Here is a 20,705-nt window from a genome sequence, read left to right on the forward strand (position 1 = left end):
TTTATATGCAGAAATAATGTACATGGAAAGGAGAGAAAGCGTATTGCGATACATGCTGCCATTTTGAAACCATCAAGGTAAGGGCAATATAACTTTAAAGGTATAGTACAGTTTCAGTTGCGGATGGGATTTCAGGTTTCCAACTGTGTTTATGATAATTTGTTGAGATAATGACAAACCTCATATAAAACATGAAAGAGCATATAATTCTAAGAGTAATTCAAAGTCTAGTTGATGAAAATTGGTTTTGAAATGGCTGAAATATCTAAAACAAAAGCGATTCTAATAAAATGTGGTACCCACCTTTAACCATAGGAAAGCTTTGTTTTACTTCGTTTTTGGATATCTCAGCCACTTCAAAACCAATTTTAATCAAATAAACTTTGAATTCCTCTTTGAATTGTATATGCTCTTTAATATTTCATAAAGTGGTTTCTAAATAATATCTCGCAAAAAGTTCGAAGCTGAATCCTCACCTCACCTCAACCAATACTATACCATCCCTTTAATTTTTGTGATAACTATGACCTTTTTTTTTAAATACTGATGGACGTCATCTGTTCCTCAGTCTTCACGAGGTAAGCATCAGGTACAGCAGAATATTACGATAATTTCTGGAATGCTTGGTTAAAGTAGAGTTTACACGGCCAACAGCGTGTCTTTTCTACTTCTGAGTCTTATACATGCGGTCTCCTCTGCACAACTCCAGTATAAAGACAGTGTGGTTTTCTCAGTTACTGACTTCACGATACTTGGAGTTGGACATGTACAAACATAATATATTCTAAGATATATTTTATAGTGACATCTGTATATGATAGCATTATATGCACTTTACTTTCCAGCTTTGGAATACACTTGTAACTGCAATGTCTTTTTCATCAATTCACATCGCCATTCCCCATCATCAGATCATAGTTCATCAGTGTTGCTTCCCCCCCCCCAATACTTGTCGCAACTCTTGATAAAACTGTATATACGAAAAAATACCCCCTCAAAAAAGAAAATCATTAAGCTCGCCTCCATAGATGATGACCTCGAAATTTCATGAACAAAACTGTAGTTCAAAAATCCCCGCAATACAGATCTCTCAGAAGGGTTCCCACTCGTGCAATCATGTCAAAGTTCAAGTCCGTTTATATTACTCTAGAGAATGAAAAATGCATATATTGCCTTATTATCGTATTGATAAAAGTACAAATAATTCTCTGACATCGAGGAAGCATTGATCAAGCAGTTGGGCAGCCAGAAAAACAAAACAAAACAAAAAACAAACAAGAACTGCACCCCTCACTCAATTTGAGTTTGATACTCCGCGTATATGATTTTTTTTAAAAGTACAATAAAAGGTAAACTGGATTCTTTCACAAAATAAGAGAATTATGGAGTTTGACCGTTTATCATCAATTGCAGGACCATGTATTCGCGAAACAACGATTTATGGGTCAGAATGACTTTTATCAATAAGGAAGATGATTAAACAAGAAAAAGCCATTTCCCCCCTCCCTCACCCCCCATCCAAAAAGGGACAATTAGATTTGATCTGCATGGGCTTTCCCACAAAATTAGAGAATTATGGCATTTGAGCTTTTATCATGTGACCTATTCGCGAAACAATAATATTGGTCAAAATGACTTTTGCCAATTAGACAAGACAATAATGTAATAATTTCACGCAGTTTCTATCTCATCAGTTTGTATGTGCAGAAGGTCACATCATTATATCTGTCAATATCTCGGCAAACAAAAGCGTTTTCTCGTCGAAGTCAACATTGCTGAATCGTTACATCTTTAAAATAATTCGATGTTGAGGACAACAGCTTTTTAAATCCCATGTCAAAATAGATGAATTTGGTGAAGATCCTGCCTGCAAACAAACGGGGCTCATCATTACTTGTCTAATTTGCATGATATGCGACTATGACCGAGCCCAATTTGCAAGAAACCGTGTGCAGTTTTACCTTAAAAAAACAAAACAAAACAAAACAAAACAAAATGAAGATTATTGCTCTTCTAAAGTTTTACTTTGATGTATTGTATAGTTGATTTGAACGCGGCGTGGATTTCACATTCAGTTATCCTTAATTATTTGCTTGTGATACATTTATACAGGTATAAACTACATGTACATGCTGGATTAGCGACCAGGAGAAGCGGTGAGTTCCTCTGTATGATCACTTGGCTGGGAGTTGAGATCGGAGTTGGCTTTGATGAACAGAATCTTCTGAGCTTTGTCACGGTCTACGGTTTCACCTTGGTCGCATGGCTCCAGGGATGACATGTCTGATTTGATGGAAAGGCCAAGGAGACACATGGCCACAGGAGACAGTGGCTGGGTGTCACAGATGCCTTTCCACCACGTCGCTGGGGCAACGTGCGACGCTGCTTCCCAAAGGTACTTCTTCGACCACAGACGTCCGTCCTTGGCTCGGTATTCGGCGAGATTAGCAAGCACGCGTCCAACTTCGAGACCGGATGTCTTTGCCCATTCTACGATGTACTGGATAGCATCGTTGGTGGCGTCCTCCGGGAGGCAGCCGCCGCAGTAGCGAGGGTCGAGAAGGCAGGCAGCGTGGTGGATTGGTTTGCAGCAGGCCGACTTGACATCATCAAAGAACTTCGCGATGGAGTCGGTCTCCTTTACAGGAAATGTGGATGTATTCAGCGATTGTTTAATTAGTTGTTCGATGTTTGCCATTTCTATGACCACGTCCGAAAGTCTCACTCCTTCTTGTTCAAGGTTCGACTTCGAGATCTGAATGGTGCGCCAACTTGTCAGAGTTTGTGACAGCGTGTTCCAAAACATCTCGTCATGGATAGTTACCTTTACTTCAACCGAGGCGATGTCTGATCCAGCGGCTACACTCTCCTGAAGCTTTTCTTTGCAAGCCATCAGTGCTTCTAGACTCTGCATTAAGTCATTGATTCCAAGACTTCGTTTTGCACTGTTGCAGCCTAATATGGCATCGATTTCGTTAAAGCGTTGTTCATCTTCAGTCAAGAGATTCATACACTTGCGCATATGTTGAGCACGTTTGACCATTGATACAACGGTGTCCTGTCGAAGAATGTGCCTTAAAAGAAGAAGCAGGCCCTGGACAGGATCTCCCGCAACAGTGGTAAATGGGTAGCGTTCTGAGAGTATTGGCCATGAGGCACGGACATTCTCGCCGAAATTTGTTACTACAATAGCAATGCGAGCAGGCTCCACCTTGGTAATGACTGTCGAGATAGAGTCAGCGATGTCCTGCGGGGTCTGTCGTTTCCCAACGTCAATGCAACCCATTAGCATTGGGGTAGGGGTCGTAAGGACAATGTTCTCCTCGTGTTCAGGCGCTCCTAGGTCTATATTCAAAGCTTGTCGTCCGTATACCAAAACGGCTGCAAATTTCGTTTTGATTATCTCTGAATACACATTTTTCAATGTTGCCATGAACTCGACCTCCAGTAATGACCCAATGACAGTTTCCATCGGCGGGGGAGAGTAAGTCGGATTAAGGTGATGGAAAAACTGCAACCAGTGGGTGTCCTCTATGATGTTGAGCGGCACGTCAGTTCGGAAAAGCGCACACGCCAAAACTCTGTTCGTCACGGCATGCTGGGCTTCTGGACAGCAGGGATCTCTGTTGGCGCCGCCTGATCGTACGTCTTGCTGCTCTTTCCGCTGACACGAAACTAGTCCTGACGACGTGCCGGCCTGAGGCAGAGATAGGGCGAGTGTTCCTGGCTTAGGACTGTCGGTCCCTTGGTTCATTCGCGACGACATCATCGGTCGTCCCGCGGACGACGAAGCGTACTCGTCCTCATGACAACCGTTCGTTGCTCCTACGTGGTGATCTGACCGGAACTCGCCAAATCCGCTCCGTTCGAGCTCGCGTTTCGTGTCGTTTGGACAGAGCGAACACTTGAGCAGGTGGCGCATCATCTTGGTTGCGTTCGGGAAGGAGTACTTGAGGTTACAGTAGCTGCAGTATGCCGCCGGCCGCGTTTTCCCGCCAATTGGTGACGAGACGTGACCTTCCTCCTCATCACAATTAAAGTGATCCCACACGACTGATTTGCCTCTCATTGTAGCCTTGAATGTGTCAGGTTCTAGAAACACAACAAGAAAAAAGGGGAAAAAATTATAATCGTAATAAAAGGCGCGATCAGTAATATATGTGAATGTATTATGTTATGCTCATTATCGAATGTAAAACTCACTTTAATATTATCGGTTCCATGACATTTGCTCCTGCTACAATTGCTCCCACGAAATATCTGCACACTCAGCCGAACATAAACCTACCTTCAAATACAACTTACCCGTAACCCTAATCCTAATCCTCACATCAAGCTAAACCTAAAACCCTCTCACAGCCCTAACCCTAACTCTACGTTCGTGGAGGAAATAAGACCGGAGCGATTGTTGCAGGAGCAAATTCGTCATGTCTCCATTATCATCACCCACAAGCACTAGGAGACATGACTACATGGCTACAAGTTTCTCGTGACGGTGGGAGAAAAAAATCGTCCACATTCCAGAAGTACTTATATAGTAATACTATTTTGATTGTCATGTTCAAGTCCCCACTGGTCTAAGAAAATTATAGATACATGATTACATTATCATACACACAAACACCCAAGATCTAAATCGGAAAAGAAAAGTAAGGATGCATTTGTTCTCATACGTTCGAGTATTTTTTTAAACAATATTGTTCTCGTACATCCCAGTTTTGAAGTGAAAATCATTGTTCTGTGTCCGTGAGACTTTAATGCAGCATGAATGTGTACTCTCATACCCGGATATCCACCAGAGTCACGTAGAAAACATCCGGATAAATTCACTGACAAAGAGAGCAGTCGGTATTTCCTTTCACTATTCGATATATTCGGCGAGAAGAAAAAAAAAGTAATGAGAACTTGATACTCTGTATAATTCCGTACGTTTACAAACAGCAAACAGACGTTGAAAGTAATGATATCATTTTCATGACCCCTTGGCTCGTTTGATTATAGATATCTGTCTTTACCAACCTGTGACATAATAACGGTAGTATATGGGCTGCACAAAGTTATGATTTCCGTCTCAGCACCATTTCATCCTTATTTCTAACCTGGGGATAACTTATATTCTCTTTTCCCTTTGCGCATTCGTCTGAAAGAGAAGTCTGGAAAGTATTAGGAAGACATGATAAAGCATGGTACAAAAAAAATAGTCCCACTAAAATTGTCTTTTTATAAGAAACCGTTATCTGTGAACGTTTGAGCTATGTTGGCTATGGCATATAAACAATAGATAGAAACAATAAGGTGTGATTTTTTCTAATTCTGTAGCATTACACCTCATGGGTTTAATGATTGTGATTGTGTCCACAAATGAGCGCTCAACAAAGCACCCTCCTTCATTCTGAAGCTTGCTTAATTCTTACTAGCAATCAACAAGAAAGAGTTACGTGACTTTATAAACTGAGCAATAAGATCAACAATATGTAATATATACAATATCTGTATGCAGAGTTATTTCACAAACAAGAAAAATGTGATAAGTATATGTACAGATTTATACACACACATCATATACATATATATATATATATATATATATATATATATTATATATATATATATATATATATTATATATATATATATATTATATATATATATATATATATATATATATATATATATATATATATATGATGAGACAATGAATAAGCACGTGAAAAAAAAGGAGAAAAATCATGGTAACGTTGCGGTATGCAATGTATACGATGTATAGTTCAGAAAAATCTCTGAGAGATGGACAATGCTAGAAGGATGGAAAAAACTTCAAGAAGAGAAGAGGACAATACAAACTAGAAGTTCAGAGTAGCTGCAAGAGGTATTGAGAAGATAGAGTAGAAAATGTTGTAAAAGACGAGCGTATCAGTGCAGAGTACTGCAGAATACTGCGAGTGTAGCAGAGAGAGAGGTTACTACGAAGGTAAGGCGAAGAGAAGTGGCATAATGATGAAAGTAGAGACGCCGGGTGGAGGTGTGGCGAGGGAATTAGGAGCAATGGTATCGATGTAACTTATCAAAAAATGTTGGCAATCTTGGGATCGGGGCTGCTTTCAATGGGAGGGAACAAGCATATCATCTTGCGTACCCGAAATAATACAAGGAGGGGGGGGGGGGGGGAGGCTATACCCAGACTATAAAGGATGTATCGGGGACATAACTTTGCATGGCAGTATAAGTCTCACATTCTGAAGAAATTCAACAACAATAGCTAGTTTTTCTATTATTGTATAGAAAACAAATTACCCAGCCGGTTGATCACTCGTGTCTAAGAAACTTGGAAAAATCATATTACATTTTGATTATTTCCAATAACTCAAACAATTTTATTACTTTCATGCTCCTTCCACAACTACAGTAGTTCTCATACGGTAGCCTTTTTAGTTTCAGTTTTTTATTTGTTTCAGTTTATAGCATTGGTCCAACAGAGGGCTCTGGTATCATCATTACTTCGCCAGGCAGCCATTTTGTACACTGTTTTGGGTGAAGAAGAGGTACATCACTGTCCAACCACATTTTCCAAGGATGTAAGCACAGGGCAGGATCTATATTCCAATTCAGGACTTCCTGTTTGGAAACTCAGGACTGTTCCAAACGGTTCACTCATGCTTTTCTCTAGCTCTCAATTTAGTACATAATTCTTGAAATTCAGGAGACACTCACACGTACAATGTATTAGGAATAAGAAACCATTTGCAAGCAGCAGTAAGACACTTTGAAGCATGTGAAAATCATTTAGTTCGATTGCTATAGATTGTGATTCAGTCTGAACCTTGATTTTCATTTCGCGACATCCTGGTTGGTGAGCACATACATAATACACACACACACACACACACACACACACACACATTTTATACATACACACACGCCACACGTACACGTACAACACACATACGCACACACACACACGCATAGCGCAGAGAGAGAGAGGGGGGGGGGGGGAGAATGTGCACGATGAATTATCAAGGTGATGAAAATGGTCGAAGTACTTCGCAGGATGGGTAAAATTCCGTCACTTCCCGTTATTACCCATAATAGGGTTGCACAATAGACGGTTAAAGTTAGACTCACTCTCCGTAATCTATTTACCTTCGTTAAATAGAATAAAAGAAAACAGAGCTTTAGAACTTTCATTAGAATAACACAAAATTATAAAGTAAGGAATTTGTCTCAATTCAGTGCTTACGTGTAAACTTTTAATAATTTTCTAACATTGTTATATCATGTAGTACTTTAGATAATATTGGTTTCATGCCTTTAATCATGCAAATTAGCATATATGGTAGATGAAATGATGTTAATTTTCGTTGCCTACCACGTCTCTGATATACCTGGCACGTCATTTGATAAATTTAATAGTATGTAAAGATATATGACAGATTAGGTCATATCCTTATCATGAAATAATCATCACCAGTAATTATGGAGTTGTGATTACTTAAAGGAATGGTGACTCTTTAGGGGAGAGGAAAATAGTTGTCATTATCATCATCATCGTCGTCATGAAAAATGCTCTTAAAAAGCTTATGAACGAATTGATGGGAGCATTAATTGGTGAAAGAAGCACCGCCTTCACTGATTTGCATGACACTGATATTGTTAAAGATAATATTGTTTTACGTTAGAATTTCACGGCTTGCGAATGCCCGATACATTGAGTGAAATTTCTTCAAATCTTATTGATTTGTTTTACTATGAGTATTAAACTTAATAACTTGACACGAAACATGGATTATCACTTTAAATCTCAGTTTACCACAGTTCAAAGTGATAACGAGGAAAACGGAATTTACCCGTCATAGTATAAAAATACTTTGACACGTTTTCCCTATTCTTTTACACATTCTCTTTGTAAACCTGCATGATATGTGTAATACTCTCTAATGTAATTCTTTCTTTTCTTCCGTAAGCTCGATATTAATGATTTTTCTTTTTTCTTTATTTTTCATTCTCTTGACTAAACTTAACTTGAGCATGGGGTTGTTTTATCTTTAAGAGCATGGAAAGGTTTTAGATGTTCTCCTTGATTACAGTTTCGATTTCTCGAGCTCAAAGTGTTTTTCTCAAACAAGAGGCGCTGGTTTCAGAATAAGTATTCTCCGGTGTTTGGTGCACTCTCAGAGCATCAACATCCTCAGTCGACAAGCCTTGATGTTAATAGCTTAAAATATAGCAATGAGCTCGCGCTTGATTAAAGTGAAACCCTCACGGAGTAAGAGTCAAGGTTTCACTAAGATATGAAAGAGAAAAAAAAAACCCAGTCAACTAATGTCAGGACATAATACGTTTTCACCGAAATTTGTAATTCACAAAATAATACGATGAGATCATGATGTCAATTAGCTCCGTCTGAAATGAGGAAAATCCTATTTCCATGCATGCAAACTTGTTTGTTTTTTTTACAATCATAAAACACGAAAATTATGAGACGATAATAAAATCACCTCGTCCATTTGCATAAATGCGTGCGGTCGCTATTATCTTTGCGTTTTATCACACAGGCACTGTAATGATGATGATAATAGTAATGACAATACTAATGATACTACTACTAGTACTACTACTACTACTACTACTACTACTACTACTACTACTATTAATAATGATGATAATGATAATGATAATAATAATAACAACGATAAATCTCTTCTGAGATTACCTAACTTTCATCATTCTGGGTGGGAGGTTCACTTCTACTGATACTTGCATCTGTTTAATTGCCTTCATCCTTTTTTTTTATACAAGTCTTCTTAAGTATGGAGCGGTGTTTCCCTTTAAGTTTCCAGTATCGATACAGTGAGGGGACGTGCCAATATTCTGCTGTCATAAAGGAATGCCAGAGTGGGGAATTCCACGTAATTCTTAAGACAATAAGTTTTCCCTTTTTGTTTCCTCCACAGATGTGCATGTGATATGATAACATGAGTGACTATATTATGGTCAGTGATGATGGATAGAGGTGGTGCAATGTGTCGTGCGTGAATGGTGGATATGCTAAGAAATAGAGTCAGGACATACATGTACACCTGTAGTTCCGAATATACAATTCGGTAAAATGCTTGGATTCTGACTGTATCAATGCTAATAAATCAAAAGATGTGTCTTTAGGAAATATGCGATTTCTCTTCAATTTCATGTGGAATACCCATCTAATACTATTTGATATGAGAGCACGATCACCCGGCACCGCAAGGGTGAATTTGGCCTCTATATGCATGTAGAGGGGTATTTATCAACAACTATCATAGACGATACTGGATCAACTCTTGATGTTGCTGTTGATTATCACCACGCCCAATTGATGATGATGATGATGATGATGATGATGATGATGATGATGATGATGACGACGACGACGATGAACAGCATTTATATAGCTCCATTTATCTGTAGAATATTCAAAGGCGTCCGACTCTCACATTATGTCAAACATTATGTACAACATTGCTGGAAAAAATATTCATGATCATTGTGTAACGTATTTCCCTAATAGCTAGGTCAGAACATTGAGCCTAATGTGACCGGTGATAGCTCAGGTCTCCATTTGTCTGATCTAGCGAGTGTGAAAACAGAGGATCAATTACCACACATTTCATCCATCTTATCTGACGACTGATGACTGATTTGACACGTCATTCTTTCAATCTGAAAGACGATGAGTTTGATGAAACTCGGGGTCTTTCTTTTGGTAGAAGGCATTATGTTCTGAAGGAGCCGGTCTCTTCAGTCTTGTGCATATTTTCTGTTTTCAGTTTCAACTAAATTTCATATGAAGATACCATTTGGCAGAAAAATATTATGCGTAAAATGCTAATATTGTGAAGAACTAGAATAGGAAAGTCTACAAGGTGTCTTTTATTCGCTTTTGGAAAAGATGAAGATCAGAGCTTCTCCCTCTCTTCAGGTAAAGTTGGAATGTATAATGACCCCACGAGCTATCCTTCAAAGCTACATCATACGGGTGTAAGTGAAGTGTTTCATTGCACAACGTCTCAATTCAACTGCTTAAAAACGAAGGAAATGACGAGAAAGCATTGAATATCTTTAAAGGACAAGTTCACCTTCATAGACATGTGGGTTGAGTGAATGCAGCAATATTAGTAGAACACATCAGTGAGAGTTTGAGCAAAATCGGACAATCCGTTCAAAAGTTATGAATTTTTGAAGTTTCTGCTCAGTCATGGCTGGATGAAAAGACTACTATAGCTTGTGATGTCACATGAGTACAACGATGTAAAGAAGGAATAAAGAAAATTCAACATATTTCCATTTTTCTCGCATAACAAAAGAACACTTGACTTCTCTCTTTCAGAAGGCAGGGGGAATAATATTACCCTTAACATACGTCAGTAGCAAGTCAAAGAAATGTGCACTTTATTCAAAAAGTAAAGTTTTGTGAAATTCTCTTTTTATTTTCTTTATATAGTTGTAAGTATGTGACATCATACACTGTAGTAGTCTTCTCTTCCAGCAGTGACTGCGCAGATACTTAAAATATTCGTAACTTTTGAACGGATTGTCCAATTTTCCTCAAAATTTCACTGATGTGTTTTACTAATATTGCTGCATTCTCACAATCCTTATGTATGTGAAGGTGGACTTGTCCTTTAATCATAACTTCAAGAACATTTCTCGTTATGCAACAAGTGAGATATCATTGGAAAGTTTTCATTTCCCTCTCTCCATATATAAGTGATGGTGAACTTTAGTTAAAAAATTTTAAAAATGGCGTTCACCCCCTCCTACTGTATCGCAAGTGAGTGATGTTTTATGATTTTATAGGGCCATTATATCGAAATTTAAATGAGGCTTGGCAGATACTCCAAGTTTATTTTGATTCTAATGGATGGAACGAAATCAAAGAACAAGAGAGCATCTCATTTTTATTATTGAATATTAAAAAAAAGTTATAGAATATCACCTATGTTCACTGAGAATTGTCATACAGGCACAATTGCACACAGAAATTCAGATGAGGTATGATGTCTAAAATAAGGTGATGTCTAAATTAAGATTAAGATGATTATGGTGTCTAAATTTAGATGATGTGTGAAGAGTAAGCTGTCGTGTCTTCAAGCTATTGCTCATTCATCGACAGCCTTCTGCATTCCGATCCAGTATATGCTACCATATTTCAGTCAGATCACTACTTGTTCCTTAATCCCGAATCGCTATAAATTATCAACCATGTCTTCTCATTTTGTGATCATTATTGCACATGTAAATTTTAGTTACATTTGAATATACCGATAGCACGTCTTATTGTTTAAAAAATATGATTGCATTTCATTTGTAATAATACTCAATGTAGAAAACTACAAAAATTTGAATTTTAATGAATAAATGCCGATGCCTATCAACATGCGCAAATTTCCTGTGTACATGTGTAGGCCTTTGTGATTAACAAGATAGGGAAGAGTTGATTATGTTTCTCTCACAAAATTATTCCGGACTTGCAATGATTATGATTTGCATTTGTGATGGTGCTCTAGTTCTTCACTTTGTGTTGTCAACGTAAGAATCTTTGAAATTCCATTATCTTCTTGTTTAGAGGGAAATTTACCCAAAGCGCACAATTTGAATTCTGTGAATGCAGAATACAGTAGGACACGTTAGTGAAATTGTAATAGGACGATCCGTCCAAAAGGTATGAATTTCCAAAGTTTTGATTAAATCCATGTATCCCCATCGCTGGATAAGAAGGCTGTAGAAATTTATGTTGTCCCAGTGGTATGGTGGAACAAAACAAAACAAAACAAAACAAAAGCTATAAAGAGAGTTCCACATTTTATTTGATGATTTTAATTGATGAGAAAAGTATACACATCATACCCTCGACTTATTACTGACACATATGAAGGGAAATATCATTCTCCCTATACCTTCCGAAAGATGCAAGCCCAGTGCTCTTTCGTGGAATGCTACAAAAATGAAGATGTGTTCTTTTTAATTTTTTTATCTAAAGGAGATCTCCGGATGATTTTCAGACTTTTGCATTTGAACAACTATAAATCAGTTATACTGAGTACAGAGTTTCAGCATTTATAGTGATTGGGATGAAGAGTAAGAACGTTTCCGAAATTTAAAGCAAATTGCAATGAACAAAGGATGATGACATGGCAGCCTCACCATAAGAATGCATGAGTTGGGTCTCAAGGAAGCAGAACAAAAGAAGAAGGCATGCATATATAGATTCTACACAGGTGAACTTGTTAAGCAAGCGGCATTGCAATAGAATTACACTGCTACATTTTTGAATAGATATGTAAGGCTCCTATATGTCATCAACACTGTTCAGTGTAATTTGTTGAAGATTTTTCAGAGTATTGGTTTCTCTGCTCAAGGACTACAATGAATTCCAGAACGTTTTCACATCATGGAGCTGTCGATTTATGTACTACATGATGTGAAATCATGAAAATCGTCTGGACTGCCCCTTTAACCCTGGGACGGCTGCACCAAAACTTTGAAAATTCACAAGTTTTCAACAGATTCTTTGATTTTCCTCAAGCTTCACTGAATGATGTGTTCTATTAAGGTTGCTGCATCCACGAATATGCTCATGATTGGGGTAGATTCCCCTTTAACTTCGATTAAGATTAAGGTTTATTTGCCTTTCTTCTTTTACTTTTATTCTTGAATCTTACTCAAATTTGAATACGAAGTGCCTTTGCAGTGTATGCATTTGAAATTGACAAGAGGCGCGTTTAGTCTTATTCTCAACCCCCGCTCAGTCAGGTCGATTTATAGATCTCTACAGCTGCGATTTACGGCTCTCTGCGTCGGAGAGTGAAAGTGTAGTTCAAGAACAAAACAAAAAGAGAATGTTGAGGAATATATTACACATCTTCCTAAAATTTGGCATAAGGAATAAGGGGGAGGGAGGAGTGGGGGAAAGGATGTATCATTCTAAAATCATGTTTGTGTAATGTCTTCCGTTATTCCCTTAAAATGCGAGCCTTGAATTTATAACCTACCGCAGCGATACGGTCACTCCAAGATCTTTGTTGTCATAATCATGACTAAAATATTAAAATGTTTTCACGGGCTCGGTGTAAGAATGTCAGATGGAAAAGTGTAAAATATCGGGTGTGGTGCGAAAACACCGGAGGTCAATATGTAGAATACAATACTTCAAAAATAAACATGTAAGGATTTCCTAATGTTAAGGGATGGACAACAACAGAGTGCTTGAGAGCAGTTATAATAGAGGATGATGATTGGCGCGACATGTAGGCCTATTTTTTTTTCTCTGTAATGTCAGTTTTAATTTCCCGTGATTTTTGTTTCACCCTGACACTACTATAAGTATGACAGTAATACCTCTACACTGTAAAAATATCGGTGTTAGATTTAACACCATGGGTGTTAAATCTAAGACCGATCAAACTTCAATAGAGGACCACACCCACAGGTGTTGAAAATGCACTGTGATGGTGTTGAAAAGTGTTCACATGACACTTCGTGGTGTTAATCTGACACTGTACCTGGTGTTATTTTGACACTGTACTGGTGTTAATTAAAAAATGACACCACATGGTGTTGATTTGATATTTGTTGGTGTTAATATCAATGGTTTAACACCCGTCCAGCTTCAATAAGAGACCACACCAGCTGGTGTTACTGTGGTGTAAATTTATTTTCACATTTTTTCAAAAATCTAATATTTTAATGTAAAATTCTTGATCGTCTTGTATAACTTAAAAATCAACAAGAAGTGCAGTTGCTAAGAAACTCTTCAAAAAACAGTTTTATGTTTGGAAATGACACCCGGAGGTGTTAATTTAACACCATAAATGAGCACCGAAAATTTAACACCGGCTCGGTGTTCACTATTTAACACCGGACTTTTTGCAGTGTAATATGTTTACCTCTAACGTCTTTACCTGTCATACACAGTGATAGTGACATAGATGAATTTAATATGAATATACATGTAGATTTGTTCCACTAAAAAGCCAAGCTTGTAGGACTTGGAACACTAGAATGAGAACAACGACCCATATACCATGTGGGTCGTTGTTCTCATTCTAGTGTTCCAAGTCCTACAAGCTTGGCTTTTTAGTGGAACACTCTTTCCGTCGTTATGATTAGTTACTTGTTTTGTCACCATGTCACATGACAAAGTGTGTATTGTTTCTTCTTTTTTTTTTATAATATCATTCGTGCATACGATACTTTATATTGTATTCGACGAACTGTCCTTATATCAGATGAATAAAAGTCAAATTGACAACGTGTACCGTTTCGAATCATGTTTTCTTTTTCATTTTTTTAATGAAAATAAATAAACTATTGAATTGAAAACTATTGAACTATTGAATAGTTTTAGAAAGCCCTCCCTCCAGATATAAGTGATATAAAGGAATAGTACATCGGCCCACAGTGTCTGCGTGGATCAAAGAACGATCGAGCACCTTATACCACTACTATCAATGATGACTACTGTATTCGCTGTTGGATTAGTCACCTATTGCGAAATATTTGCCTGCTCTAATTACGTTACCAATTAAGTACTATTCAAACATGTTAAAGAAAAAAAAATGTTGGGCTTGCAATAAAATCAGGGGGGCAGGTATACTAGGGAGAGTCTGTTGGGATGGGAAAGAGAACGGATATGATTTGATCCATCACAACTTATTCTGACATCGATATTCTTCACAACCTTACCTTATATTGTGGTTTCATTACTTAAACAATATTTCTTACGACAAGTGCAATAAAAATTAACCGTCTCATTTGATAACATCAGTGCTTGAAATCGTATAGATAGTTTCTCATACCTCAGTGAAATTAAAACATTTGATTCCCATGCTCACTTGGAGAAATAGTCTACAACACTCTCATTGTTCAGAATATTTTGCCCGCTATTTCCTCCTTGTTGCACACACCTTTCTCATCGCACACTGCATTAACCAATTGGTACTCAGATAGAAAAGTCACTCTCCACATCTCTAATATTCAGCTATAGTGTCTAGCTGAAAAAGATTACCGTAACCGAACAAGACGATACCGAATGTCTGTGTATAGTAAGACACTGACCTTTAATCAACAATGGCGAGGTCAATGCTGTCTCATCAGAGCTTTCGCAGTCCCTCTTTCGTAAAACCCATGTGCTTCAGTAACATCTCAGCAACTTTTCCTTCTACACTTGTGACTCATACGACTCGAAGCGAGGGACGAGATAATCTTTGTACTCGACGGTGCCGCTCAGCACCAAAACGTATCACGCAGTCACGGACTCACTAAACGTTTTGTTCTTCGTTTTACCTTTGCTCGCTTCACCGACACAGAAATAATATGATGGAATACAACGCAAAAAAGGCCGAGCCGTGAATCCCGCTCGATACCGTGCCAAGGGTCAAAGTTTCCCAAGTGGGAAAACCCGGGTTGTGAACTCGCGCCAAATCCCCAATCTCATCTCAAGCACATCAAAAAACAAACAAAACATCAGAGTCTCAAGAAACAAATCTCTGCTCTCTGCCGTTGTTACTTCATATTCTTCCTAGCATATTGGATTGTAAGATTTAGTCGAAATATCATGTGTTCATCTGCTAGTTTCAATCCCGTCTATCTTTCTGATATTTCTCCATCTATTTCTCTTATTCATTTTACTTCGTGAGACGGAGAACGACCAATAGTGGTACAATCAGAACTTAACTGAGAGTATAAAGGACTTCACCTCCTTGTCAAATACAGAAAGATTACCATTATCCATTTAAAAAAAAATAAAATCTGAAAACATGAAAGTAAGTTACTCGGGTTTATGTGTCCTATAGAGACTACAGAGGCCAGGCTTATTTCTTGATGAAATTCCCACGTTTCCGCGAAATCAAAGTTTGTGTGTCTGATAGTCTCAAACCTCGAGTTACATTGATTATAGAAGAGAATAATATATCAACCAGGCATTTTCTTTGCATGAATGCCATCGTATTGAGCGGTACTGATATACATGTGCCATTTGACATGTATAACAAGAGAGAAAATTACAGATAAGATATGTCACGATTTATGCATCCATACACACATGAACCGAGCTTCCTCTGTTTTGCGTCATTGAGGGTCTGCGTTAGGAAAGACTACTGCTATATTGCCCGGGAATGAACGGGGAAAACCCTTTTGCGTTGTTCGTTTGCTTTGTCTGTTTTTCTTTTTGTATGGTTCTTTCACGGAGCTGGTAGCTCCATGGTTCTTTCTACAGCTGCCGTATTCGTTGTAAAAAAAAAAAGTAAATAAAATACGAGGAGAGGTGTGGTTTCCTAACCAATTATGTGGAGTAAGGCTATGCCATGGTACGATCATTCTCGTACAATGTATCTAAATACGTGATTATGTTAAAATGATAAACGGGAAACAGGCGGACATTTAAAGCTGGGACGAATGCCAGGGGTGCTGGGGGACTAATTCAGAATTTGCGATGTGGGTCACACTATCGTGTACGAGTAAAGCTAGGCGATAGATGGCTTGTACTGTCAATAACAAAAAGAAAGAAAAAACTATCATGATATAGGCCTATTATACTCCGCTACAAACCATTGCTTAATCATTGCAAGTGTAGGACAAAATCTATGTAAAGCACTTCCTTGTTTGATTTATTTCCAAGAAACAAGATTTGTAAATATTTGTTAACAACAAAATGGAAGGGTCGTGTGGTGTTGAGATTACTTTCTTATGGGTCTGCTTATGTCATATTTTGATTACGTTTTTCCCTTTAAAGTCATCTTGAATGTGAAACCGAATTCCGTTTTTTACAGCAAACAGAAATGCATTCTGTAACATTTTCGAGAACCACTACCTTAGAAATCTATCACCATCACTATTCATGTAAAACGGAGCAAATTACGTAGTATTGAAGAAATATACTTAAGCAAACAAAAATGAATATAATCGATTGTAGGGAACTGTGAAACAAATTTTTAAAATCTGAAATATGATAAGAAACTCCTTAACATGAATTTCATATATTAGTAGGTCAGATCTCCCAACCGTTGAAAATAAATTAGTATTTGCAATGAATGTGACATGAAAGATATCTATATCATTATGAGAGCAAACATTTGCTGTCAACCCCATTTTTACAATGCACTGAGAAAGATATACTTAATAGAATATTATAACTTTAATCCAAGTGGCGGATCCAGGAGGGGACGCACCAGACGCGCCTCCCCCTTTACTTGTGGCTAAAACAAAAGAAATATAAAGAAAAAAATGGAGGGGGGGATGCTTGCGCCTCCCTTTAATTTTGTGAAGGTGCCTCCCCTTTACGGAATTCCTAGATCCGCCCCTGAATCCTGCTGTATCTACATGCATGTCGAACAAAATTTGTGGACGTTCTTCTTGCAAATTCTGGAAATTGTGAGACCTTTCTGGCCCCTGAGAAGATTCCAGTAAACTACGTATATAATAGGTAAATTCTCGGGTGATACCTTTGCACAACAACTGACTCCGCGAGATCTGTACGGACTACGCGATGCGGTCTGGGCTTGAGACTATTATCCGAATGAATCTATTTCCGTTGGAAACTTCCGCAAATCACTGAATGCATAACAACAAGATTTAGTTCAAATACATTACAACCTCTCTTTTGATCGTCATTCATTTACTCCTCTCCCCCCCCCCTGTATCTAACCCTTCTATCTATCTATTTATTCATGTATTTCTCTTTATCTATCTATCTATCTATCAATCAATCTATCTATATATTTCTGTATCTGTATCTATCTATGTCTGTCTCTATCTATAATGTACCCATTTATCACCTATCTATCTATCTACTTAAGTAGGCCTATCTGTATATCTATCTATCAATCATTTTTTTATTCATCTGCTCTAGTGTATCTTTGTATCTGTTTTTCTATCTTTACTAAAATGATATGGCAAGGGGGTATCGTTCTATGATTGTATTTGCTATTCATAAGCATTGCTTAGTCGGTCCCTTCATCTTATTTCACACTCTTATCCGTTATGTACCTAAAACCTCTGTTCCATCATTTTTATCTAAGTAATAACCTTTTTGTTAGTCACCTGCTCATACATAATTGCATTTACTTTTGCAGTTAGTTTTAATGTGATATTTTGATGATTTTGATATTGCTTTGTGCAGTGATAAGGCGTATTGTATTTTGTTGTGAAATATGAGAAATACATTCAATCATTTCATACACATTAATCACGTTTCTGATAAACCCTTGTCCCATATTAGTCATCGAGGTAATTTGGAGAGGTATACAGTGGATTATATTAGCATGCCTTCCCAGCACTTCACTTTATCTTCCTCGCGTTACTAGTATTCATCTGAATCTTATACCCCTGCAGGTGTATTATGTTCTACCTGATTTGGCCCGAGGCAATAGAACGGTCAAATGGGCAATCAGTGAAACAGTGTTTTAATATTGTTTGAACGATATCGGATAACACTATTATTGGTTATTGCACGATCATGTTTTCTCTCGGATTGCAAATTAATGACAAAAAAGCATCAGTTACAGTCTCTTGACATCCTAAGCACCCGATGCCAATAGTTATAACTGACATAATGTAATGTCATCTAAGCTGATTAGTACTACATTGAGAGGACTCAAAAGAAGAACGCAGTATCATAAAACCAAAGATAAGTAATATATTTGATATCAAACTTGTTCAGTATCACAAGGCAAAACATTCAGTCATTATCTCCTTGACATTAATACTATGTCCTGATTTTCTCCTTCACATTAAAGCCTTTGATATTATTCGATCAACACGATACAGCCGGTCATTAGTGTCGCGTAGACAGACCAAGCCATATAATACCCGGCTGAAAGTGAACCGAACTTTCCTCACAGCTAGACGCCTTCTGATTACCAGTCGAGGGTCAAAAAGTGTGCTGCATTGTGGAATTGCTCTTGTCACTTTATTAAATATATATGATATGCTCAAATACACACACACACAAATATCATATATATATATATATATATATAGAGAGAGAGAGAGAGAGAGAGAGATGGAGATTGTGGATTGTGTTCTTACTTTCCCAATTCGGAGCCATGTTTAAGTTGGGTTTTGCGCAAAGAAACAGTGACATCAGAGAGGGTGGTTGTTGTTGTTGTTGTTTTTTGTCAAAGTCGGACCCAGAATAAGAAAGCTCAGGATTTTTACAAGTTATAGATATATACCGCAAGAAGCATAGCAAATGAAATAAGGTGCAATCAGTGGCCACACAAGTTTCTCATCCTTGAACGACACGCACACGTTTGTTTATTTTTTTTTTAATATACAATTCAAATCACAAACAAATCCATTTTTCAATTTATACTGCAAATAATCTCTCTTCAACATAGATAACCCAATTATGAATCAATCCCCCACCCACACACACATAGGAACACTTTCATCCTTGCCATCAATTTCTGTTGTGTTGCAATATGTTATCAATCCGTTGTGACTTGGGGACGGAGTCGTGGCTGCTTATATTTGATATTCATTTTCTAAAATCATAATTTCATTTCGATGACTTTGAGTGGTATGCAGAACTGAACAGAAGATGACATCTTCACCCAACTACTTTTTTTATATTATGTGGTTTCAATCACTAGCATGGAAACTGGAATATGCTGGAATTCTTCACCACAACCCACCAGAGCACAAGATTGTTAACGTAAGCCAGATTCGATACATGTTGTGCGTGCTTCATGTAGAGTTTTATTTCATGGAAATTCACATTCCTAACGTACCAGGAAAGTAATCTTTTACATAGTATTCCACCATGACACATACACCAAACACAAATTGAAATATGCCTTAAAGGGATGCTATAGCTTTGATGAGATGGGCTTTAGGTTTCCAACTTTTTTGTTGTTGTTAGATAATGAGAAAACTCTCATGAAATAATAATGAAAGAGCATACAATAATTCTAAGATAATTCATCAAAGTTTATTTGATGAAAATTAGTTTTGAAATGGCTGAGGTAATCCAAAAACAAAGAGGTCCTATTGAAAAAGGTGGGACCGGCCTTTTAAGGACTACTTTGTTTTACTTTGTTTGTTTGTTTGCTTTGTGATATCTCAGCCATTTCTTTACCGATTTTCATGAAATAAACTTTGAATTTCTCTTAAAATTGTATGTATTGTATGTGTTTTCTAATCATCTCGCAAAAGGTTTAATTCTGAATCCCCATAACAACTAAAATTAAACCATTCCTTTGAACACAATACAATATATCACCCATTCATAACCAGAGTTTGCCATTTTTTGTGTGAAAGCAAAAATGAGTATTTAATGGAAGAAACTATAAACAAGTCTCACGAGAATACATGAGAGTACGAAGAAACAGAAAACAGCCCTAACCATATGCCAACAGAAACAGATACGTGATTTATCAGTTGACAGGAGAATTTATGGCACTGAGAATTGATAAATAACAATAGATAAACATTGAAGGCATTGTGAGTGAGATTTTTCCTTAGTTGTGTGTGAGTGCTGCATGCATACAAAAATCGCATAGATATCCCCAATTCATTACATTCATATCTGAACGCATGTCATCACAGCTGCTAATAGATAAATAATCAACTTACTCACACTGCGATATTCAATCTCACTTCATGGTAAAACTGAAACGCTTTCTTCAATATGACGATAACACCATTAATGACAGGATACTACACAATCCC

At 37.5% G+C, this 20,705-nt stretch overlaps 1 protein-coding gene across 1 annotated transcript; it reads right to left on the reverse strand.

Annotated features, from left to right (window-relative positions):
• Positions 1 to 1,517: 1,517 nt before the first annotated feature.
• LOC139710159 (uncharacterized) lies at positions 1,518 to 15,319 on the reverse strand. Its single transcript, XM_071622092.1, has 2 exons — positions 15,093 to 15,319; positions 1,518 to 4,092 (listed from the first exon to the last, which is right to left on the reverse strand). Exon 2 carries the CDS (start codon positions 4,067 to 4,069, stop codon positions 2,138 to 2,140), a length of 1,932 nt encoding a protein of 643 aa, XP_071478193.1. The 5' UTR covers positions 4,070 to 4,092; positions 15,093 to 15,319; the 3' UTR covers positions 1,518 to 2,137.
• Between the last annotated feature and the right edge of the window lie 5,386 nt (positions 15,320 to 20,705).

This window comes from Diadema antillarum, unplaced genomic scaffold, assembly GCF_040938485.1.
Source record: "Diadema antillarum isolate AM-2024a unplaced genomic scaffold, OU_Dant_1.0 seq00001505_RagTag, whole genome shotgun sequence".
NCBI classification, from domain to species: Eukaryota; Metazoa; Echinodermata; class Echinoidea; order Diadematoida; family Diadematidae; genus Diadema; species Diadema antillarum.

Bases quoted from the DNA above. Each gene is read 5' to 3' on its own strand.
- LOC139710159 (XM_071622092.1), bottom strand. From the start codon at position 4,069: ATGAGAGGCAAATCAGTCGTGTGGGATCACTTTAATTGTGATGAGGAG.